Genomic DNA, 25,365 nt, shown 5'->3' with positions numbered 1-25,365 from the left:
GAGCAATCTGACCAAACCCCATGTTTTTCGATGCAAGTATTTAAAGGGAGAAGGGAGGGAGCATTCAAACCACTCTGAAGTTATATATTGACCACGCAGGCTTTCACCATCAGTTCTGGGCTCCAGGGATTCTGGTGGACATCCTGAACCACTTTTCCTTCGTGTGATGAGACCCAGGATGCAGCGGACAGGCTCCAACCCTGGGTGAGAAGCCATGCACGGTAGGAGAGGGTGGTAACGCAGGGCTGGGTCACTGCAGGAGTCCTGCCTCTCTGGACCCTACCCACAATATTGCTTCACCATTTAAGTTCATGTATCGAAATAAAAACATGGAAGTGACAATTCAAAAATGCAAAAGCAAAAACCATAGTGTCATATGCTGTTAAGAACAGATCAGAGTATTTCTCCTATTCCTTCCTTCACACGTCCCCTACTTTCTCTCCACCCCCACCAAAACCCCATGCAGCAAAGCATCCTTCCCTTTAAAATGTCTGTATTTAACATACTAAATACTCACGCTATTTGGTGATGATCCATTTGGTAGATTTTTCAAGGTCCAGATACCAGAAAAAGAAAGCAAGAAAAAAAAAAACCACAAACCCACAGATTTGCCAATCAAACAAGGAAAAACAAAGACGCTAGCACTTCATACACAATCCAAACAACATGGGAGGAGAAGATGTGCTCGCACATTACAAAAATCTTGAGAGAACAGCCTTGCAGGGGACTAAAGCCTTCTGTGCTCAGTGCAGTGTCATATAGTTGCTTCTACCCTAATACGCTTTGCAGATTTCGGAGTAAGTAAAGCTGGACTCTAACATGCAGTACACTCAGGAGGTCATTAGGAAAACAGTGCAGACATCTGCAGTTAACTAAAAAAATCAGTGGAATTATTCACATACAAAAAGCTACAGGAACATGCATTTGGGAGGAAACAGGTACTTAAATTAATCCTTTCCAAATGAACATATGCAATAAAAATGGAATTAACACCTGTGCAGATAAAATACTTCTGCTCCCTTACATGGTGATGCTCATATTGCATTTTCAGTTGTTCCTAATAAGATTCCTGAATGCTCTGAAAACATGACATCACCTCTGTAAGGGTGCAAAGAACTGCAAGTTACACAAGGCTTTACTTCCTGATCTTGTGGCATTGTTTTGTAGATAATTCTCCCTGTTAATAACAAACAGGATTCAGGAACCTTCTAACCTGCAGGAGCTTGGAACATTTTTTTAAAGGTGCAAAAGAAGTATCTAATACCCATTTTTCATGATAGCATGTTCAAAAGTAACCTCTGGAAATGAGGAGAAGAAGATGTAGAGGGAAGTGGCTCAGAAACTGTGCTGAACAGGCCAGGGAGGGAAAGAGGGCTATGAAGACCTGGTGAGTGAGTAACAGAAGTTCACATCTAAACAAAGAAGTTATTTTAATAGCTCTGCAACTTGAGCATTCAAATGAGTATCATTTTATCCTGGGTAATAGCAACATCTAAAGATCAATGCAATAATGGATTTTATATAATTTTTAGGCTTCTGGTCCCTAAATATTTTATAACTAAACAAGGCATATCTTAGTTTTCTCTGCTATTTTGTTTTTATTTGTTAGGAATGTCAGTCAGTCCCAAGGCTGCTTTTTTTCCCCCCTTCTTCACCTTCTTGAAGACAAGTTTATGCTAAGAACCATTCTCCGGATTTTTTCTTCGTTCTTTAAAATATTAGCTTTTACAGCACAGATCTTGTCTTGCTGGTCTTTAATCAACTGTTCCAGTTCAGCCAGATCAGCTTTTAACGGTTCTACAGCACTGTCTGTGATGCTGAAAGAGACACAAAGAGAGTAATGTTATTGGAAACATTATGCTGCTTCGGGTTACTCAAGCCTCCAAGAAAGTACATTCAATACCTGAAAGTTTGCAAAGAATTTAAGTTGCGCCCACCCTTCGTGAAAGAAAGTTTAGAATAAGCAGCACAAAAGCAAAGCTAACAACATGGACAGAGTAGAATACTGTTCAAGAGAGATCACCCACAATTCAGCAGTACACAGTCACTTCTTGGCTAATCCAGTTTTCTGCTAAAATCCTGCTTTCTGCTAAAATTCTGCTAAAAACTGCTTTGCAGTTATTTCACCCCACACTGGGCATACGTCAAGCACTTCTTTCATTTTACCCAGCCAAAAGCTGCAACCACCTGGCTCAGGGATGAAGCAGCACTGGACTCTGTGGGATATAACCCAAAAAGGACCAGAGATGTTGTGGATGCCCCATCCCTGGAAGTGTTCAAGGTCAGGTTGGATGGGGCTTTGAGCAACCTGGTCTAGTGGAAGGTGTCCCTGCCTGTGGCAGGGGGGTTGGACTAGGTGATCTTTAAAGGTCCCCTCTGATAGAAACCATTCTGTGATTCTAAGGACACCCACGTTTTACAGGGGCCCCTGAGTCCTACCATGATACACATGGTAACAGCCATCCCTGTGGGCCTCATCACAGGAGCTTAAAGGAAAGAAGCACATGGCAGAGAGGGACAAATACAGCTGCTGTGGAGGTTGCTGGCCTGCTACCAGCTATTTCCTACAATAACCCAGAAAGCCAGCAGCAAGACATCAGCAGCTGCCAGCAGCACCAAGCTGCAGCAGGTAGACATCTGAGAAGAAGCAAGGTATATGAACTGACCCATCACTAGCTGCTGACAAGGGCAGGCAATCTCACACTAATAGGAAATTTAATAAATCCTATGCTAATAAACCACAAGTACACTGATGCATCTGAAGTGAATGGAGCTGTTTGGCTTTAAAACAAATGTGCCCCCTTCTGTAATGTTTTGCTGGTCTTCAGGAACACTGAACAGCCAGGGAAATGACAGCCTAAACTTGCCTGCTGTCATTCTGAATTACCCAGTCACTTTGAGGACTCATTAGCTAAAGTCCGCATCTCAAAACCATTTAGTTTTCCCCTCCTCTCTACCCCATTAGCATAAATCACAAAAAGCATCGCCAGAAATTGCACTAACATTTCCCCAACGGGATCCTTCAATTGTCTTTCACAGAAGCAAAGAAAACAAAGACATGCATCCAAATTCCAGTACATATGGGAAGCATTGTCTTCTTCATGTCTGATACTCTGTAATTCTTTCCTGAAGGATTGGACATGCCTTAGCGCTACACTGATCTGATTAAGATCTCATACGAAGCTTTATGCAGTGCAGGGATATGCTGCGACAGTCTTGGCTCATGAAAGGGAACCGACTGGCTCAGCTGAAGGGATGCTAGCCTGCCTGCAGTCTTGGACGAAACAGCTGGCCATTGTAAAGCTTGGTTTCACATAAATCTGCAAACAAATTCAGCTGGGCAGTTCCTTCTGCCCACTCCCCCTCTCCTTCCACACCAATGTCAAGAAGACAGTCTTGTCCCCAGTACACTTTGCCTGGGAACGCAGGGGACAGCAAAGCATGTACAGTCACTGTGCTGGGAAAGCAGCCGAAGTATAAACGCCTTGTTTGGCAAGGCCAAAGTGGATCCACTGAGTAAGCACATGCCTGGAGAAAGACCTGAGACTTGCTCCCTGTCACTAGGTGTGGTGCAAAGGCCAGTGAGTCAATGCCTCAGTTTCTCCAACCGTAAAATAAAGCCAAACACCATTTCCTTTCTCTTTGCAGGGCTGGTGCATTCCAAGGCCAACCACAGTTTTAAAGCCTGTCAAGGTTTTGGGATAGAAGGTGCTATGTAAGTGCAAGGAATTAACATCATTACACTTTATATGTGAACCAAAGCCCTAATTCCCACCCCAGCCAGTGGACTAAGCCAGCAGCTGTAAATTTCCAACATTTAACACATTGCTACCTACCAAGATAGGACTTAGCTAAGAATACCACCCATACTTGCTTCTGCATGAATGAAGCACATCGATTCAGGGAGCAGCAAATCTATCTAGGCTGATTGTGAATCCAAGAAGATCACTATGTAGTTCATGTTTAAGATCAGAGGACACACACCTAGAAGGGACGTTCTGTTTTCAAGGAGCATAAGGACACATTGGTGAGACAAGTAAGGTCAAAGAAACTGTTTCTAGGCTTGACCTCCTTGTTTCTATTATGCATGTCACCTTCACTCTCTGGCATTCTAATGTTGTTTTTTAATCTTGCACAAATAACAACTTATTAACACCACTGCAGAACACGCTGAATTCAATGGCACAAAGAGAGCAGGTTGTTATTCAGGAACCCACTCCTAGTCCCAATTCAAAAACTACTTTGTTTACTAAGCTCTTCTCCCATTGCTCCTTATGTATTTGTGAGAAGAAACAAATCAAGCCCTCTCATATCGCACAAGCATTTGCATCTCTGCTGTCACATACATCGTGTGAAATTGAGCTGAAAAGACATTAAGACTTTAACACTTCAAAAAACAATTCAGACTGCAAAAAAATATCCCCAAACCACAAACATGACTGATGACAAATTTGCTTTGAAAAAACGAGTAGAACTCTCCCCTCTCCTAAAAACAGAAATTTGTCTCGAGAGATAAATCAAACTTTCCTTGACCACACTCACCTTTGTTCTTTCTGTAGAGCTTCTGCATGCTGTCTGTTCTCATGCCGCCACATCTGCAACTCATTCTTCATGGCATCCATATCTTCTTGAATGTAATCCATGATCCTGCCAAGCGTAAGGGCACTCCGGCACAGAGTCTGAATAGAGACCTGAAACTTCTCAATTTCTTTGGCTACCAAGTCTCTCTCTTTCTTCCTAGCTGCTTCTGATATAAAGGGCTTCTCCTAACAGAAAGGATGAATAAGAAGGAAAGCATCAAAGCTAGGGAAAACGGTTGTTGCACATGAGGTGTTGAATGAAGAATGTTTTAGAGACTGCTAACTGTGAAGTATCTGGAGAAATGTTTTTGACAATCTGCAATGAAAGAGAAGAAATGAAGCAATAGTCTAGAAATAGATGAGCAGAAAGCATGCTGTATCCAAGTCACCACTGCTACAGAGGACTGCTACAAAACTGTGCAATGGCATCAGCAATATTAAAGTGCTTTCCAGATCACAAGTGCACAAAAGTAAAGTTAGTATTTGATCCTATAAATGATCTCACTGATGTTCTCATTCTCGACATGATCTTTCCCAAAGCAGTGCGTGTAGCAGGGGGAAAACCTGCTTCACATTCAGTCATGGTTTACCTCAACCTATTTCTATATATTGAAAGGGAAATCTCTGCGGCTTAATGTGGCATCATCAAACAGAATCTCTCAGCAGCCATGTCATACTCAACAACACTTCTGTTATCAATCTGCTGCTGCCACTGGCATTCACTGTGTAAATCACACATCCATCCATCCTCCCCCTGCGCACTCTATGGGGCAAGGCTGGGCTGTCACTGTGTCACTCCAGAGCCCTGCACCAGGACTTGGTGGATTGGCATTTACTCAATACTGCTGCAAGTCACAGTGCGTAACGACACTGAAAAAAAGGTCATGTTAAAGTCTGGGCGAAGATGATTATGAAATCTGAAAGGCAGTAATTTGGAGAAGCAGAAGCACCCCCGCTTATGATGTTACAGGCTACTGCACCATAAACATTCATTGGACCTGCTTGCCACAGTGTTTTGCTGCTACTTGGGAGCTACAGTGGATGCTGAAGGGCACAGCCTCCTCCTAGTTCTCCAAACTGGTCCTTTCAAGACGCTTCTCTCCCTCCACTGTCTCTATCTGGATTTCCAGCTCCTAATGCTCGTCCTAATAATAGCACTTCACACTGCACAGCTAAAATAGACGGCGGTTATTCCATGCCTTGTACTTCTGTTAACAGTGGTTGTAAAATCATGCAGGCTGCAGATGTGGCCTCAATAAACTCCACTACTCAAAAATAATTTGGTCTTGTGCACACTTCCCTCATGTGCAGCCAGCAGAGTCTCTGTGGTCAATCTCCTGAAGCCTCCTAGCTTACTGCAAGTTAAATACAGAGAAAATGTTTGCTAAAGTGGCAAAGTCATGAAGAGAAAAAGGATGCCATAAAAAGAGCAAAGTGATGCCACATTACTAACACACCATAATAATCTTATTCCAGGAAAGCCTTCCCTGAAAACAACAATCACCTTTAAAGAAAAGCCCGTTGTGTTTTTTCTCCCCCATCAAGAAGAACAACCTAATTTTTCTTTCTTTCCAAGAGCCCTACAGGTCGAATTCCCAAACTGAGTTTTCCTTTAAGACACACAAAGCTTTAAGTAAAGTTTATTTAAAGTCATTTTGGTCATTTAATGTATGCCGGAAAACTAGAAACGTCTTTCTCTACCACCCCAACCACAGAATCAACCAATTCCTAAGCACATTTCCTAGCGGCTATATAAACACAGAGGTGGCAGTGTGCTTCTCTCTCATACTGGGACACCAAATCTACCACGCTGTCCCCTCTTGCCCTCCTACCCAATTGGCCTGTCTTCCTGTGCGAGCTGTGGGCTGTTTGTTCAGCTGCGTTTGGAGGCAGCAGGGACTACTGCCAAACACATTTCAGCAGCCCTTGGCTTACTGATGAACTCAGATATGTATATATATATATTTTAGAAAAATACTTCTAAAGATTTGAAGGCTGGGATTTATTTACGTCTGATGCTTGTGTTTTACCACACACGCGGTACATGAAAACTGTGGGACTTCTGAGTTTACTGCAATTTTATAATGTTGAAGTCGTTTAATTAGGAACTGGGCTGAAGTGACAAATGCTGCTGAACTTGTGACCTTTGCTTCCTAAGTCAATTCGTGAGTGCTGGCTAAACTGTTAAAAATAACACTCATCTTAATTCCTTCTCACTCGACCCATACCTCTCTCACAGAAGCAGGTGTTTCATTATACTACATTACATAAAACACATTATTTAGATACTTTCTGGAGCCATCCATGTGTTTGCTATCCTTTACGACGCAAAGATGAAAGCGCTGCTTCTTGCCCCATTTCATCCCCTGAGAGCTGGTGAGCACCCCCGTTCTGAGCACAGCCGCTTAGGGTTGAGCAGATCTTCTCTCCTGGCTTCCCTCCTTGGCCAACCTCTGAGCACAATGGCCAACAGTGTTCCCATCAATGTCATCCAGCTTCTCTCCCTGTTGATCTTGCAGGTCCCCAGAGAAGAAAGCTTTTGCCCAGGTGCCCCTGAAGGCATAGATCACAGGACAGGGTCCTGCACACCAGCCATTTACTAGGGCTAAGCACACATCTCAGGTTGACAAAAGTTTCTCTCCTTGCTGCAGCTAGCAAAGATGTATGAACAGATCTGCACTCTTACAGTGTTTCAGAACTCTTTGCGCTCTATTCTAATTCTGTTTTCCTAGTCCTTGCTACACATTGTGCTCTACCAAAGCCATAGGGAAGGCTTAATCCATGGTACCATACTTTCCACGTGTCATTGGCAAGTTACCTATAAAGACAATCACCTTCAGTTCAGCAGCAGAGTTGCATCAGATCCAACAGCTTTCCAAGAAGAAGTCTCATTGCCTTGTTTTTCCTCTCCTCCTAAGTGCACCAAGCCCTTACCACTTTCCTCCCTGCCATCCATTATAAGAAGCCACCGTCAAGAGAGAAGGAATTTGTTTCAAATACAACTATCTCAAAAGCGAGAAGACTCAGCCAGCCCATTATCTGAGGATACAGTTGAGTGTATGAAAACCTGAAGAATGCTTCGTTTTTATTTTCCAAATGTGGAGTTCAATGTTTTATGTTCTTGTAATGCTGGTGTGACCTCCCTGATACCTAGACAGTCCAAGCAGCCACACTTCTCAACACCAGCAAGTATGGTATGAAAATAAAAAATGAAAAAGAAGTTAAAATCCCACAATTCAGCAAACCAGAATGGTATACTTTAAAACACAGATCCAGCTAACAATTTGAAATATTTCATGCTAAAATACACATCTGCTTGAAAAGCTCAAGTGGAAATAAAACACCATGGAATATTTTCTATGAATCAGGAAGATGCCCTTAAAGTGTATCAGTAAATACTAAAAAATAATTTTAGTGTCCCTGTAACTTCAGCATACTCTTTGTGTAGTACAATTCTTCAAAACTGACATAAAAAGGATAAAATATTATCCCACCCGAAGTAATTTCAAGTACTGAAACATACTACCACTAAAAATCCATGAAATACTATTTAGACTTAAACAGGTACATCAATAGGCTTGTTAAAACCCCTGTGTCTTTGAAATACATACTATATGATACTGAAGTGGTGTAAGAACCTGCAAGAGTTTTTTTTTAGCATATCTCTCTAAAGGAGAAGCACTTAAATTTCAAGCTCCCAAGAAAAATTTCCCAACACCTGAAGGTGCAGTAGCTCAACTGGCACAGCAGTGTCCCTCCTCACACAAGTTAAAAAATAACCAGCAATTCTTTCTATTATTTCACTAACACCTGTACTACCAAGATACCATGTTACATTTCCTGCAGTCTACAGAAAGCTGAGCTCAGGACAGAGAATTATCACCATGGAGCACCCAAGCTTTGCCAGCTATTGCTGATTATAAGTAATTAAGGGGCAGGGGGTGGGGAAAGCCATAGTGTCTGTTCTCAGTTTCATAGTTACGGTTATGGGTTAAAATCTACGTGGGACACTCTTTTAAATCACTATGAATTATGGCAGATGGTTTATTACAACAGGCAACGTGGGTGGTAAGAGTCCTGAATGCCACCTTTGCTCATTTTGCACAAACATGTAACAGGATATATTCAGTTTTAAGAAAAATGCCAGAATCAGAATTGTTCCAGTCTATTTAATTAGGCCCTACACCTCAATGAACTCTCCTTTCACAAAAGCCCAAGAATCAATAAATTATCCCCATATAAAAGCCTATATCACTTCTGTAGGCCCAACACGCTTCCTTTCCTTCGTGTTTTTCATAAGGCACCAAGATAAATGTTTATTTTGGATTCCTGAGAAAAAGTCTGCCTTTCCCATTACCTCAATGTGAACAGAACACAACATGGACTCAGATGCAGGGACCTGAGAAATTAAAAAGCAGGAATTTTCTTTTTCATCAATAAAGGGGAAATTATCAACAGGGCTCCAGAAACCACCAGAATTTACTTGTGTTTAATTTACCCTTGCTAAAGCAATTAGTATAAATATTGCATTGTGCACAGCTCCCTAAAAATGGATCATTCACAAGACATCCATTTCCTATAGCTGGGCTGTTGAGGGCCTTTGAAGTGCCTGACATCTACTAAGCTAAAGAGGCGATAAGATTTTTTTTTTCCCTACTGTTTGAAAAGTTTATTTCTAGAAACAGTACTTGCTCACTTTTATATAGCTTCTCCTTTGTTTCCATTTTTTTAATTAACAGTTTTTAAATATGAATCAGATTAGAACAAACATCCATCAAGTACTTAATAGTTTCTACAGCCCCTTTTAACTATTGTATTATGTCCCATTATGAAAACAGACCCAAGTAATCATACTTTTATTGAGCTATACCATTTCCCCCCTCCCTGTTTCTATAGGACAGGACAGAAACTTCATTTTGGACAAGTAATTTTGATACATTCAATGCAAAAACAACAAGGTAGGTTTTTTTAATTGTACAAAATATTTTTTGATCATAAAGGGTGTTTTCTTTTCCTGGTTTTTACAGAGTCTGCATTTTAAGTAGATTGTAACTATCCACTAGGGATCACCATAAGAAACTCTTTCACAGAAACACAGGGAAAACAGTAAATGTTAAATCATTTCAAACGAACAGGATGCTATTTCTGCTTATGCCAGGTACCGAGTTCAGTAACAGGCCAAGGAATCGGAGACACAATGTTCTTTACCATTAGATTTTCCAGAGCTAGTCTGACCTGCTTCTGAGTTGGAAGGTACCAAAAGAAAAATAAAAGGATAGCTCTTTAAAGGGGGCTTTTTTTTCTTTTTTGGGGGGGGGGCGTGGGGTGGTGGTGGTTTTTTTCCCCCCAGTTCATATTTGATACCTCTAAAGCTGGACTTTTCAGACGTACATAAACACCCCGCCTCAGCCCCCAGAGCCAGTCTGTTTTCCTTCACATTCAGTCCATGTTGGGGAGAAGTCAGTACATAAAACCTCACGTATTTGGTGCAGTATTCAGCACGCTAAGCAGAATCCTGTGAGTCTGGTCTGACCACACACATGCCAACAGACAACTCTAGTGGTAATTAACGATAGCAGATAGTATTAATTCAACCATAATGGCATATTGGGTGCCAGTCCTGCCCAGCTTTCCTTTTCTGCTCAACTCCTGAAACTCTGGGTCCACAACCCCCTTTCTCTTGAAAAAGCAGCCTCTTTACTGTTCAAAAAGAATTTGCAATAAACCTGTTCCTTGTGTTAAACAACTGCTTTCACACCAGTCTATGCCCCAGCCAAATCCACTGATAAGCTTCTTGAAATATGTGAGTCACCTGTACTGTGTCTTACAACACACTGCTGCTACACAGCTGATGCACGGCATCCTCTCCTAGGGATGGAAATCACAGCTGTCTCACTGCACTTTTATATATCCTTTCTGTTTAACATATCCATCTGCTGTCTCATGTTGTATTTATACCGTACCCACAGGAGAGAACATTTTGTGTTTTTGTGTGCATAGGCCACAGCAAAGGAGCCATGGTACCAGGAATATCACAAGAGTGACAAAAATCCTGTTCCTGTGTTCACAGCTTGTAACACAATTACATGGGGACCACAGGGTTTTTGTTTCTGAGAGTGGGTAGTAGTGCAACAAGGACACTCAAGCACACACTCATTCAATTTAAGCTCCTGTGGTGCTTGTAATTAACCAGACTGCTGGGTACAGTTCTTATGTTTGAGGAATTGTATGCTTGCACTAAAAGTTTCTCACTGCAGCTTTATTCAGATCACTGCATTAACATCACACCGTCATGAACAGAGCTGTCACACAAAGATGAAAGCCCTTCTGCAGGTAACTCCTATTAAATTTTACTGGCAGCATTTCTTATGATATATTAAGCTGGCAGGATGCTGAGAAGCTGTGGTCTTGAATGGTGAGCCTCTTCAAAACACTTAAATGGTGGGACATATGCATACATCTGGTTAACATGACACATTACTAATTGCACTGACTGGAGGGGACACCCAATGTCGTGCAGCTGATGGGTTAATGTAAAAATCAATGACCTGAAGAACTTTAAACAAACAGAATCAGCAATGATTGTATTTGTTCTAAGCTTAGAAGTACATATTTAATTTATAACATTGGTAATTAAAGTTAATATTATCCAGGTGCTAAGCGACTTAGTATCACTTGTTCCTCACAGAAACCTCAAAGTTGCTTCTTTTCTGAAGCCCATGGACTGTATTTGGTAGTGCAAAGATGGAAATTCTGTGATCCCACTTGCTTCAACTATTTAATAACCTGCCTACATTTTCCACACATCAAATAAATGAAGTGGAATACAAAATGTAACATCTGTTTCTTTCTCTGTTTAACATTAGAGGGTTAGATTCTAAACAAATACATTTAGGAAGTCTTTTTAGGAATTTGTTAGGCTGAACACAGCTAATCAAGGCAGCAAAAATCTTGTGTATTTCCAGAATGACCTCTTTGTTTGACCTGAAAATTGTGTATATTATTTTAAGTTTCTGCACATGCAAAACCTAGATGATGAAAGCCCCAGCTCTCTTTCCTTTTCTCTTCTTTTTCTTTATTAAAACTTCTTAAAAAGCAAATGCATGTTTGCAAAATACAGCACATAAAAGGTTTCAGAGGAATGTTTTTAACACAAATAAATGGTCCTCAGCAATCAGCAGTTAGAAGTAAAGGTGTAAAACATCCCCAAGAGTTCACCAGTGTTACATTTGGATTAAGTATTAATTCACCAACTCCGCCTAATTTCTAGGTGATTAATCCACAATAAATCAGGTAGATACATTGATCATTTTTTTGCTAAGTATTAGCCAAAAGTTCCAGCACTCAGACTACAAACATATTTTTTAATCCATTCAGTTTCCCAACGGGCAGAAGAACAATGCTTTAAAGACTAATGAATGTAACTGGGAAAATATTTCATTTATTTTGTATTTATTGAATAGTTTAACAAAACGAGGGAAGATGAACATTCTTACTGACGGACACAAGGATAACCTTCACTTCGTCATACATAATTTCCCAAAGCAAGTATTCCTCCAAATTTTCACTGGACTTTTGGTTACCTTACTCCAAAATACAGGAGTACAATTACATTTTACTCTCCAATGCATAATACGTTTTGGAATACAGTTGCATACTGATGTAGAAGATATTTCTTCTGGAGAGTTTGATGGAAAACAAATTAAATAAAAGAGCTGACAGTCTGGGGAGAAATGGTCAAATCCCAGACTGATACTGCTTCCCAGCAGACTGCAGAGCTAGACCTGGCACAAAACCTACGGCCATTTGAACACAGCACACTGAGCAGAGTTCATTGACCCATTCTCACAGTCCCATCAACACAACAGGACGTGGTTCCACTTGCCTGCCTAGACCACTTGGCAGGAATAAACCACTTGCAACTCTTCCTTCTTTTTAATTACTTTTGCTGCCTCCCTCTGAAGAGATTCCACAGACCAGTAACTATTCCTCCAAAAACTGCTGGTCTGCAGTCTCACAAGAAAAAAATCTTGCTGCCACTGCTTTCCTCATGATGTTAGGAACACCCCTCAGACATGAGACGGGCTCATGATGCTAGGGCGACACGAGCGTGCCAGACCCCTGCCTGCTACTCCGTGTATATCTGGTCCGTGAAATATTCCCAGAGGCAATGCCACGTTGGAAATATATTTTTTACTTTTACTGTCTCCTGCGTCACAGTGTCTCTAACCTCTAAAATATATTCCCAGGATTCAGTAATGTCTCCAGCTCATGTTTTCTGAACTACATCTGTCAAGTCCCAGTCACTGACTCCGAGCATTTTTAATCATTTTTTCCTCTGCTGTCAGGAAAACTACGCTTCTCCTCTCTGGATTGCAACGACTTCAACAACATAATTTGAAAAGCAGTAGCAGCAAAGAAACGTACTGCAGTAGCAGCCAGCTGCTTGAATATGAGATCAGATGATATTCCAGGAGCTTAGTGTTGTATGCAAGTTTTCACGTGATGGACTAGGAAGTCAGCACGTTTTTTTCCAGAATTAGTTGTCTATTATCAGTGCTGCTAACATAGATCAGTGCTTCAAAAGATGCAACAAAAGACAAACAAGGACTGAATGAATGTTTTAGAGACTGAAAATGGGCAACTGGACTAAACGGTTGTTGTAGAAGGACACAATTGTCCACATGCATTAAAAAAAATCTAAGGGGTTAAAAGGGAATTGTTTTAGTTAGTTAGTTACTCTTATTCAGAAAAAAAACGCAGAAAATTTAGCACAAACACCAGAGGAAGCTTCCCGAGCATGAAATCCATGCGGTTTTGTAAACCCTCCCCCATTGTCCCTTTCTATGTCCAGTGTTAGAGCTGACAGGACACAAGACCAAACAGTACAGCCTACAGCACAATTACGTACTGGCAGAAGATATTAAACTAACGACTACCAAAACTTAGTCTCGAGACTGATGATTCAACAGCACCACCTAGTTACAAAACCAGGAACAGGAACAGCTGGATCTCTTGTCTCACAAGAGTGCCAGCTCAACATGCACTCCAATAATGAGCTTTAGAGCTACCACATAAACACAGCAGTATCAACTTTTAACCCTTCTTTTCTCCAAAATAAAGACAGAACTTATTCAAGCAGGCAAATTTTCACATCAGACATGTTCTTTAGAAATAGCCAGCAGTGTTCCAATGATCAGTACACAGACACCACAAGCTGCGCATTTATAATAAACGGTATATAATTTAGCAAGTTGGATGAAGCTGTCACTATTCATAACAGATTATGAACAGGAAAACAAAAGGTGTTTTCCTATTTTAAGAATTCATTTCCTTCTATAATCTCAGCCCTTGCAATATGTGAAAGGAATTTTTCTTCCAGCCAAGCAGGCCTGGATCTCGGATAGTCCCAAACTTCAGATGGGGAGATACTCCCCCAAGGGTCTGATCTGCCATTCCAACTTTCTCAACCTGCTGCAGAAGAAATGAAAAGGCTGGACTGTGTGGCAGCATAACCCATTACCACTGGACATGAAAGCATATGGGAGTATCTCTAGTTAAGAGGAGAGAATTGTTGATTTTACCCTCCCAAATCCAAGCCTACAAGTTAACACTGTGTCACTTTTGCTGCAGATTGTAGAGGTGATTATAAAGTCATACAGGTTCTAGATAAGAACAGGTTTTTAAAACAGTCTACTGTCTACCATGGTTTTAGTCCCTCAGAGGCATTTTTTTTCTGCTGTACACTTTGCTCATAACCTATCATAATATCATTACTCATTGACAAATTACTACAGCTGATAAAGCCAAAAGAAGCAGTCAAGTGGTCAAAGCTTCAAAAGTCACTACTGATTTCAAATGGCTATTTGAAAGAGCTTGATGCTCTGTGAAAAGCTGGACTCTTGAGGTCTGAGTTGCAGCATCTTAAAACAGCATGCCAAACTATAGCTCATTCCTGAAAAAGAATATAGGTAGCAAAAACCTACAATACTGAATTAACATTAAAAAAAAACAACCAGATGATGTGATTGGAATTGAAGATTTAAGAGTTCATGAGAAGCACTCGCCTTTCCAAAACATTACGTACCTGTCTGTATTTTTATAACAGCACTCTGCAATGCACTCCTCAGTGCCTCCTCACCAGCACATCAAACTAGCTTAGTGATTTAGAAACTTTCCAAAAGGCCAATGGATCAGAAAAGTCCATCTAAATGTTCTGTCTTTTGCTGCTTCCTGTAACACGAGCTTTGCAAGGCTGAAAAAGCAAGAGCTCTCCAGTTCTAACACTGAAATCAGGGGGGTTCAAACTTCTGCTTTTGGTTTGTGATCAATGCTAGATCCTTTGTAGACCCTTTGTAATGATCAAAACAACAAAAAACCAACAAAAAAACCCACCCAGCAAAAACAAAAACTACCTTCCCTTTCCCAACTACTGATCGTGGGAAAAAAATCAAATAAAATCACTTCATAGATTCAGACCTGAATGCTGGGATATGCTAGGACGTTACTAGGCAAACATTTGGTGAAACAAAAATACTTTATATGGTTAACTGCACCAGAGATCCCTTTTTTTTTTTAGACAATGATAATGACTGCTGGGCAATAGATACTGCTCTTCAAATGCCCAGAGGACAAGTAAGATTGAAACAATAATGGTGCAGCTGTACAAATGTACAGTGTGCCCTACTACATCTAGGGCAAGGCTGAAATCAGCAGACTTTGTTCTGGAAAACAAAAGAATAGGCTAAAGAAGGCTCCCTGAAAAATTGTACTGAAATACTGAAAACCCCAAACCACAAAAATTAAAGGTGAGAGAGCGCTACACAGAGAAGGTAACAATATCTGACAGAATAACAGAGGAAAAAAGCAGCATAACACATCAGGGAGGAAAGCTTGATCATAAATGGGGAAAAAAAAAAAAACACAAATGTTTAAGGCAGAGAAAAAGGTCACGATTACTATATTTAATATTCACAGTTCTTTGAAGGCCATTACCATCTTACCCTCTCTGTTGTCTTTGCTAATTTCTGTGATGCTTCATAATCTTTCTTTGTTTCTAGGATTCTTTTTACAAGCCCACCTGTTGAAAAATCAGTATATTTCTCAGCATTGGTTGGCACTAAAATATTGCTTTAAACATTCAGACAATAAAATCAAAGCCAACTGCTTAATTTTTAAAGCAACATGAACAGCATTCTATTATGTATTTTAATTACTGAGATACAAGGTATTTGTTATTTGATCTATTTTCTCCAATGTCCTCTAAAGCAAACTGTATCATCAGTATCACCTACTGAATGACCCTTGGTACAGAACCGGGTCCTTGAGCTGTATTAACACAAAGGCTTTTCCTTTGCACGTGTCTTTTGGAAGAATTCAAGAACTGCACGACAGGTATATAGATACATATTCCTTTGCAACACATTTTTGGATGCAAGTAAGTATATCTGCCTAAATCACATCCAGTGTAACCATAACAGAAGCCCCTGAATAATAGATCTGAGGTCAAAAGTAAGCATAAATGTTAAGAGCGAGTCCATCAATTTTTCTAAAAGCTTTTTTTGTAACTTGCCTTGAACAGCCAATCCCATCTCATATCTCAGAGCAGATAAACTGTACCTGACACAGTTAGAAACATTAATTTATGAGTTTTATGCAGAATTTTAAATGCTGCTGACATTAAATACACATAGAAAATCTGTAGTTAACATCAGTTGCAAATCCAGCTGCACAAGTAAACAAGACTGTTTGATAAATAATTTCTGGTTTTCTTGCAAAAGTTGCAAGCTCCTACCCTCAGGAAGTGTTTTGCTGCTTTATTCAGCATTTTAAGTGTTCAGCATTTGGTTTAAAGCCATGGTTTTATTTTATATATATATATATATACACACATATGTAAAAGCAAACGTACCATGCTTTTGATCCTCAACCAGCTCCACTTCTGGTTCCTACACATGCAGGAAGACAGCTTTAGTTGCAAAAAGTTGGCATTGCTATAATATACAACTATTCAAAAATATTCAGCTAGAAGCTACTTAAACAACTAAGTTACAAACAAAGTATGGAAAAAGGTTCTATGATTTGCAACACGAACAGACCATTTCTGTATTTGGCATTTCTGGTGGCAGCAGTGCTGCCTCCACCACAAACTGGTCATCATCATCATCAGAAATCTGCTGGTCTATGATCACGTTTGAGACTGTTTTACCGCTACCACTCCTGTAAAAGACACAAAGAAAATGAAAACCTATTAAGATCTGTCCAAACTTATTGAGATCTATCCACAATAGAAGAGACAGCAGTACCCTCCTTTCCTCCCATAAAGTAAAGCAGCACCAACCAACTAAAAGCACATCAAATTCTGTCATTTCCATTCACTGCCCAACTCTGAAAACAGTCAGCCATCGTTCCCTCGCAAAAGAACATATATTTTCCTTCTAAACACACTACTTCGGTGACTGGCACTTATCAGAGATCAAGTAAGCCATTTTGTCCATAGTTCCAAATGGCTGTTTCAGCCTTTTTTGAACATGGGATATTCACTGCATGTTTTACAGTTCTCTTCTAGCAGTAGTTTAGGTTGACATTCTAGGGTTATCTGTTTCAGAGTTCCCAAGGGCAAAAAAATTAAATCATATTTTTGGACTTCCAGATGTGACTACCAACCACAACATTTAGATAATGCACTGGATTTGCAGAAACAATAAAACAAATAAAGCAGGCTTGAATTTTCCTGTCTGAAACAAGGAGCACTGAGGTGATCCATCCTAAAGCTGTTCAGCAGCAGGTGAGGCACAGAAGATCCAAGAAGATCTTGTGTGGCACAAGAGCTAGAAACATCTGCTCTGTATCTTCCATATTCCTTACCTTTCTGGAAGTAAGACCTCTGTGCTTTCTTGACGTTTTACGCGGGGTGGTGCTGGTCTTGCACTGCTAGGACGAGGAATACGTCTGCAATAACAAAGAGGTTTTTTCATTTATACTGTCAAAGGAAGCCTCACGTATCCTCCAAAGGAACAGACATGTACCCACACATGAGCTGAGTAAACTAGCCAAAGCCTAACAACACTGAAAACATCCCCAATATACAATCCAATATCACAATACTTGCTATCCTAGTAGGAGTCTAGGAAAATCTAGAAAACGTGTCCCAAAACAAAAACCCTATGGTTCTGTGTAAAACCACCTCTTGATTTGTCTCACTAAAAAAGCAGCCTGTATACAGCACAGTTATTTACCGTTAACAACAAATTTAGCATTAACAGTACACACTGCAATGTAAACAGAAAAAAATGATTTTTGCAAGTGAAACAATTACACAAGCCTCTGCTGGGCAAAGAAAAAGTAAATTGGGATTTAAAAGGCAAGATCACCTTATCCGTAACACCTTATTTATGAACACCTTACGTACTTATGAAATGCATGTACGTAATGCAATGTTCTTCTCATTAGACTCTCCACACATCCCTCATATTATAATAACATTACACCCAAGCACTTTATGGATTAAGAAAATAAGTCCAAAACACTTCACAATGTTACAGTTTTCTTTGTAGAAGGAAATGAAAGTGAATAAAGGCAAACCATATGTGGGATAATATTTATTATTCGATACCACTAGCAGAAACATACTGCTCCAAGCTTCCTTGCTGTTTTTGAACAGACTGACTGTATTACCTCCAGACATGTCATAGTTCAATTCAAACAGAATAAAGCATAGAAACAAACCTTTGGATAGGCTGAGGTGGAAGATCATTAGGTACTTCACCATTTTCAGATACTGCATGCTTTTCAGGAGCCATATTATCCACTACTTCTATTAAACAAAACAAACATATAATTTTGGCTTAGCTGGCAAGGCAAATTAACTTTTCTTACAACAGTATTTTTAATCTTATCAGCACTATATTTGAATGTGTGCTCATGAAATACATCACGTGACAAACTTTTAAAATTAGAAATAAAGTTCTATAAGCTTATATAAACTTAAATATCTTGTGAATTTCCACTTTTTAAACATCTCGGAGCATTCATAATTCAAAATGGACACTGAAAAAACATTTAAGATTTCCTTATTTTTTATTTGTTTCTTAATATTGTGAAATTCTCTCCTGTGAAAATGACATCACCTCACTCAATTCTTCCATAGTTGCATGGTAACATTTGCAATACTTCAAGTTGCTCATTATACAAAATCATAAGAGGAAAAGCTGTAATAAAACCCTCTATATTCTCTATGCTGTGGTTTTGTTTAAACCTTTCTTTTGTTTACCTTAACTTCATATTTTACTCTACTGATATTCTTAGTTGACCCAGATTTGAGCAGGGGGTTGGACTGGCTGACCTCCATCTGTCCATCCCTTTCAACAATGAGGATTCTACAATTCAACGATGAGGGCTTCTTCTGTAATCCAACCATAGTTATGCTCTCCATAGGGCTGACCCCATTTGAAATTTAAATCGCATAGAACCACTTTAACCAATCCTTCCCAGCTGATGGGTTTCCCACCAAGTTACTCTGACCAGTTCAGTGCAGTTAACAGCACGAACCCCCACCTGCCAAGCTCAGGTTAAACCATTCTCTGTAATGGCACAGAACAAGATAAATGACATCTTTGCCTTGACAATCTGACTGCACAGGATTATAGACATCATTCACCGCTTTCTGCTTTAGTGTTTCTACTAATAATTTTGGGAGGTAAAAAGCTTTCAATGTTCTTGGATTCCATCTAGAAAGCTTGCTCAGATGAACAATCTGTTGGTAAGTATTTCTTCCATGTAATGCCAGTACTCCTCTAACAGTATTGTCCACTTAAGTGTCCTTCTGCTCTGAAATCACCAACAAATGGCACCATTGAAAGAAAAAAGGCCAAGGCAGCTGGGCTTTTACAAGCCCAAGTTTAGGCAAAGAAATGCAAGTTCTTTCCCAGAGTCTACTGCATTCCACTTCCCTAATAGGTCTGTGCATATTCTCTGAAAAGCCATTTTGGAGGTAGGATCTTCTCATTTAAAACTACTGAGCAGTTAAGTTTTCCCTCAGCCCTACTGGTACAGGAACAACCACCGTGCATCAGCCAATCCTATGGTCATTGGGACACAAGCTGGAGTGGTCCTTATGTTAAGACCGAGCCAGGCCTGAGTCAGAAAGTTGTGCTCTGTTGCTGGCCGTACCACAAGCTTCTTGTGCTTCCCTGGGTACCTAATTTAGCAACTCTGCCTAATGGATGTGATAGGGATTTCAAAATTCCCCTTCCACACAGCAGAAGGCATTTTCCCACATGATGGAGATCACAAAAGGACAGAGAAATAAAAAACAGAGGTCTGCTCCTTAATAGAGTATTTGATATTGCATAAAGGCTCTGCTTGTAGCCTGCACATGCAATCACAGGAGCTGAGACAGCCCACTGGTGACCGCATGTACCCTGGGTAAGTCAGACCGAACAAAGAACTCTTTGGCAGCCTTTATGCAGACAGGCTTGGGAAGAGGCATGAGCACATCCCGGATTTTTAATTTTTTTTTGTGTTACATTCAGTCTGTTAATAGCACAGCTTCACTTCTCATACTGGAAAGCCATCACTGACCTTTGGCACAGCAGGTTTCTGCAGGTTTGTGGGAAGCATGTACAGTCCTCCCTTGCTTCTCTATACACCCAGCTCCCAGGAAACAATGCCTGCAAGAACCACTATTTTTGTTTTCACAGAAACAGCTACCATTAAGCAAGGAGGGCAGCCTGCTAAAGAAATTTAGCTTTTGGAGCATCTCTAAAACCTCACGTCCCTGGTTCATCCCAGCCCCATAGCACCAGTGGAGACAGAGCAGTGACTGTATAACAGCACAGTGCTGTGACACCTGCACAGAGCAAACCGAGATGCTTCAGGGACCTCACATATACCAGATTCCTAGGAGATTTCCAGATTCACTCTCTATTACTGGCCCAATTATCCAGTTATTTGAAGAAAGGTTTTGTGGATCGCTTTCACTTTTAATATAAACAGAAGCCACAAATGCAATAGGTAATAGAAGGAGGGAAACAAAGTCATGTACTGACATTAAGAAAAATGGAAAATGTATGTTTTATTAATCTGGTTGTTGCAAAAACTACTCAGAATATATTGCAAAAAGTTCCCCACAGTCTCTGCTTATTTGCAAGTTAGAACCCATAAAATGCTCATAAACTGTTTTGGTTTTTTTTTTTTAAAAAACACTTAACCCAAAGGACAAAACACTTTCATAGATGGCTTTTTGGTATTCTTTTAAACAGAAACTACTTGGATAAAGTCTACTCAAAGCATTCAAACACAACTAAACTATGTTTTGTTACTGTTTAAAAATTCTTTAATACATAGCATAGAAGGAAAAAAAGCACTAAACCAGAGAAGTGCTTTATTTATCAAAAAGCACTGTTTTTTCTAATAGAAGTTTTTAACTATCATTGGTATGGTCAGTGCTGGTTTTTTGGCACTATAATGTTCCTGAGTCACTGGCAAATTCACCTGGAGATAACAAATCCTTTGATTTTTCAGATAAGTTATATAAATTCTTTAGTAAGAATCTGACCAAGTTAGGCATGAAGCACACAAGAACTACAGCCAGCTTCTTGCTTGGGAACTACTACTGGGGCTGGGAGAATAGGGACAAACACATTAGGGAGCGTTTCCAACAAAATTGCACTTCTGTGCTAATGACATCAATGTTCTGGTCACTAAGGTGAACACACTCATCAGAAATGAAACTTTTTTTAAAAGTCAAAAGACAATGGAGGATCAAAATGTTTGTCATGATAGAATATCTGAGTAGACACTCCTGAAAGTTAAATGAGATGTGTAAAAGGTGAATTGTATAAATTTGTACAACAGATTTGAGAGCCAAAGCCATGCCAATCTATTTTGAACTAGGAAAGCACAGGGACTGCTCACCCTTCAAAGTAAGTTTACACAGTCCACAAATATAAAAATTAAAGGTCCAGAGGAAATTCCAAAGCAGTGCATAGAATGTAATACTTCTTTTTGAGTAGCCCCAAGTACCCCCTAAACCTTTGGAAACCTTGTGAAAGAACTATCTTCAGCTCCCCTCCAACTAACCTACTCCAAAGGTAGGTTTGGAGTTGCAGAAGGACAGCAACTGTGATTTTCAAGCAGTTTCAAAACCTACTTTCCACTACAGTTAGCTGGAGTAAATATCTTAATGCACAATTAACCAACCAAACAGTATCATGGACCCGCTACATAAGCAAACAAGACAGCGCCTAAGCATCTTGTAAGGACTGTGATTTCTAGGATGCTTCAACAGGCACTGTCAAACTAAGCAGAGTTTCCTAAACCCTTCCACTAGTGTAAACTGGCACTGATACCAAATAAGCACTCCTGCCTTCACACTTCCCATTCCCTCCTGTTAGCACATGCATTCACACGCTGCCTGAAGAACTGGATCAGCACGACTCGGTTTAAGACACTGCCCTCCCAGCCCCTGTGGTGGAAAAGACGTTCATATTTTACATACATGCCAGTTCTCTGTGGATGGGTGGTAGGTGGCTGTGATGGCTCAACTGAATGAGTGACAACATCTTAAGGTTACTTTGAGATAAACTTTAGAAAGGAGCCTGGCATTACTCCTCCCAGAGAAGTGTACCTCAACATAACTACCAAAACTGTGAGAAGATAAACTGCACCACTGAAACTCCGCAAAAAAGCTTGTTTTAGAATATAACATGGTTCAGAAAAATCTTACATAATCATCAGCTCCTGAAAAAGCCTCGCGCAGGCCCACACTTTTATAGAGTGACTGTGAAATCCAACTGTTCCTCCCTTCTTGCCACAGTGGGTGCATTTATATGCACATCTCTAAAGCAAGTGAAACCTAAGTAACTTCAGGGGTGTAGGAGCAAACAGCTGAGGCAGGCCAAAACACCCTTTAGCCAGAAAGCTTTAAACATATACTGCTTATTTAAGAGGCTACCATGAACTAGCCAGTGAGGATTCCTAACGGAGGACACCAAGGCAGAATAACTAATATCCTGACAAATCCTCATTTATATTAAAAAAAAAAAACCCAAAACCCACAATGGAAAGGTTCAGAGTCTCAATGCTCAAAAATAGAATATAAGACTGAAGCAGAATGCAGAAATAATACTCCAAAAGATCCAGGAAAATAAGTTTATTTCAGCCAGTAAACAATGTTTTTAAAATCCTATAAATGATTCTTCCTTTGGAAACTTTCATTTGCAGTTAAAGACACAAGAACACAGCAAGAGGGACAGGTGATCTTATGATTACTTCAAATAGCATCCAACTTAGATATCTGTAATGATTGTTCTTATCAACAGTCATAATTGATTTCATGTTCCAACTGTGAAAGCTATTAAATGTGCAAATGATGATTTCATCTCTATAAGAACGTAGAGAAAATTAAGGTTCACTAATATACTACTATGTTATACTATCTTATTGAATAAAGCTGAAAATAAAGAACAGTCAATACAGTATTTGGTTCTTATACCACCTGAGAATCCAAGCCAAATCAATAACGAACCTGGGGTTACTCCTCTTACACACATTCAAATTATAAATAGAGGAATATAAAGTTATATTCCATAACAGATACATTCCAACAGACAAGACAGCTCCAAAAGATTAAAAGGAAATAGCACGGAAGTTCTCCCAGTTCTGTAAGGTCACAAAATGTCTTGGCCAACCATCTACATTTCATTAGGCTGACACACCTATGAGGCCCTGAAGGCCACAGGTGGACTGGGAAACAGCCTTTGACCTCCCACATACATGATATCAACTCTCCCAACTAGGTCAAGCATCTGGATCTGGAGAGAACAAAAATGCAGCTTTTTGCTTAAATCTCAGTTCTTCCTGCTACATTTTGCTTCTATGGCTCTATGTATACCATAGCTGGATACAAATACCTCATTAACAATGTATGTCTTGGGAGCTATATACAACTTGAAAAAAAAAAATATGGAGAAATAAGAATGCAGAGATGGAATTTTCCTCTAAAAACCTGTAAAATGGAAACACTAAGTGATCCTTCCAAATACGTGTATAAAAAGGCAACATGCAATGATTCAGTTCTTACATAGAACAAGTCACCAAGTGATTCAGGCGCAGCAGCCCTGTATTTTCCTTGGGACACTGTAAGCGCTGGTCTCTTTGAAAACTTTGTAAAATTAAGGAAAGAGAAAATAAAAGTAACTGTTTTATCAAGGAACATACATTTTTCAAACCAGGACATTAATCACACGAAGTGATTAAAACACAAGGCAGCAGTTCGATTAAGTGTAAATCACCCTCCTTAAATCATTTAGCTGCATGGATTCAAGTTCAACACCAAAGCACTCAAGTTAGACTTCCCAAGGCAGTCAGGTTTTTATTCTCCCTACCTTTCTGTTTAACTGCAAGTCCTGGTTCAGCTTTCTCTTGCAGTTTAGCAACACTGTCCTCTGAAATTCCATCTGCCACACTCTTCATTTCTACAGTTCCTATAACAAAACAGTTTATAGTCAAATGAAACCAGAGATACAATAAAAATTTAGCCATGTTAAATACCTGTTATACTTACTATTTCTTTAAGGGCTATCCTAGTTTAATAAACCATCTTGAGTGTAAATAAATAACATTCAAAATTCACAAAGACTTTTTACATGACCACTGATTGAACTCCTTAAGTTACTACAAACTAACGGCAACTTCCGCAATTCAGAAACGATTTACAGATATAATTTATTAGCCTGATAGCTGGTGAAACAATATAATATTTACCTAATGAAGTCTAATTTGCTAAAATACACAATATTATTTGTATACTACTTGGAATGCATAATGCCCTTTGGTTTGTTTCAAAGGCTTTAGCTTTAAACACATTTCATACTAAAGCCGTTAAGAAATTTCAAGCAAGAAAAGCTGATTTCTGGTAGCTGAACTCCACAACTTGCTGGTAATGCCACAGAAGAGCCTAGTCCACAAACGCTGTTCAGTTTTGATGCTACCTAAACCAGTTTTATTTTTGCAAAAAAATGAAAGACCATTTAATGGACCAATTACCTTAAATTAATTCCCCCAGTTACAATAGGAAGATGTTGACAAAAGCAAAGTAACACACAGTAGATAAAAGCTGAAATATTCAGGTACACATCTGATTTCTAAATTATCTGCCCAGGGAGAAGAGACATTCTGAGTGGAGGGATGCAAAGGAGAAACGATTCAGCACCATTTGGACATCATTCCTGAAAATATACCTGTCCATTGAACACACGTGGTCAAGAAAAGTTAAACTATTCAGTTTGTCAAGATATCTACAGAACGGGTAGAATATTTAGCTTTAGTCTTATCATTAAATATATATATACACACACACACACACCCCCCTTCACTTGGAGTAATACGTTCAGTTCTCACACTCCTCAAAATGCAGCAGAAGCAGAATAAACTCAGAAATAGGCAAGATTACAGATACAGAAAGAGCATGCGTGTTTAAAACAGAGGTACCCAAGCGCTGCCCAGGAGCTGAACCCAGCGCTTCCAAATCTCCATATCTGCCAACAGGTAACTGTAATGCAAAGGTAAAGAACAGATTCACAGGGCCCCTATTTACAGACAGGACACCTCAAGTAACATTTCCACCACCAGAACAAATGAGTAAACAGTTTTGATAGCATGGGAAAAGGTTTACTAGATAGAGCCCTGCCTAATGCTTGGGTTGAAACATCCAACACTTCCAAAACCAGCGATGAAATTACTGCATACACCATAAAGCTGAAGCTTTCAGGACATACACATC

The 25,365-nt window shown here is 39.7% G+C and overlaps 1 protein-coding gene across 2 annotated transcripts in view; it reads right to left on the bottom strand.

Moving 5' to 3' along the window:
* Nucleotides 1–1,450: 1,450 nt before the first annotated feature.
* TRAF3IP1 (TNF receptor-associated factor 3 interacting protein 1) overlaps nucleotides 1,451–25,365 on the bottom strand; it is a 45,123-nt gene continuing 21,208 nt past the window's right edge. For both annotated transcript variants that reach the window (XM_010577912.1, XM_010577913.1), the window contains 8 exons: nucleotides 23,969–24,067; nucleotides 18,309–18,396; nucleotides 17,448–17,531; nucleotides 16,679–16,799; nucleotides 16,492–16,528; nucleotides 15,584–15,660; nucleotides 4,543–4,766; nucleotides 1,451–1,817 (listed from right to left, as the gene is read on the bottom strand). In XM_010577912.1, coding sequence (XP_010576214.1) covers nucleotides 1,652–1,817; nucleotides 4,543–4,766; nucleotides 15,584–15,660; nucleotides 16,492–16,528; nucleotides 16,679–16,799; nucleotides 17,448–17,531; nucleotides 18,309–18,396; nucleotides 23,969–24,067 — 896 coding nt within the window. In that variant the 3' untranslated portion in view covers nucleotides 1,451–1,651. The remainder of the gene's footprint in view (nucleotides 1,818–4,542; nucleotides 4,767–15,583; nucleotides 15,661–16,491; nucleotides 16,529–16,678; nucleotides 16,800–17,447; nucleotides 17,532–18,308; nucleotides 18,397–23,968; nucleotides 24,068–25,365) is intronic.

The sequence above is a fragment of the Haliaeetus leucocephalus genome, unplaced genomic scaffold, assembly GCF_000737465.1.
Source record: "Haliaeetus leucocephalus isolate CR32 unplaced genomic scaffold, Haliaeetus_leucocephalus-4.0 Scaffold587, whole genome shotgun sequence".
Classification (NCBI taxonomy): Eukaryota; Metazoa; Chordata; class Aves; order Accipitriformes; family Accipitridae; genus Haliaeetus; species Haliaeetus leucocephalus.
The sequence above is the reverse complement of the archived record's forward strand: the minus strand, read 5'-3'. Positions and strand labels throughout refer to the sequence as shown.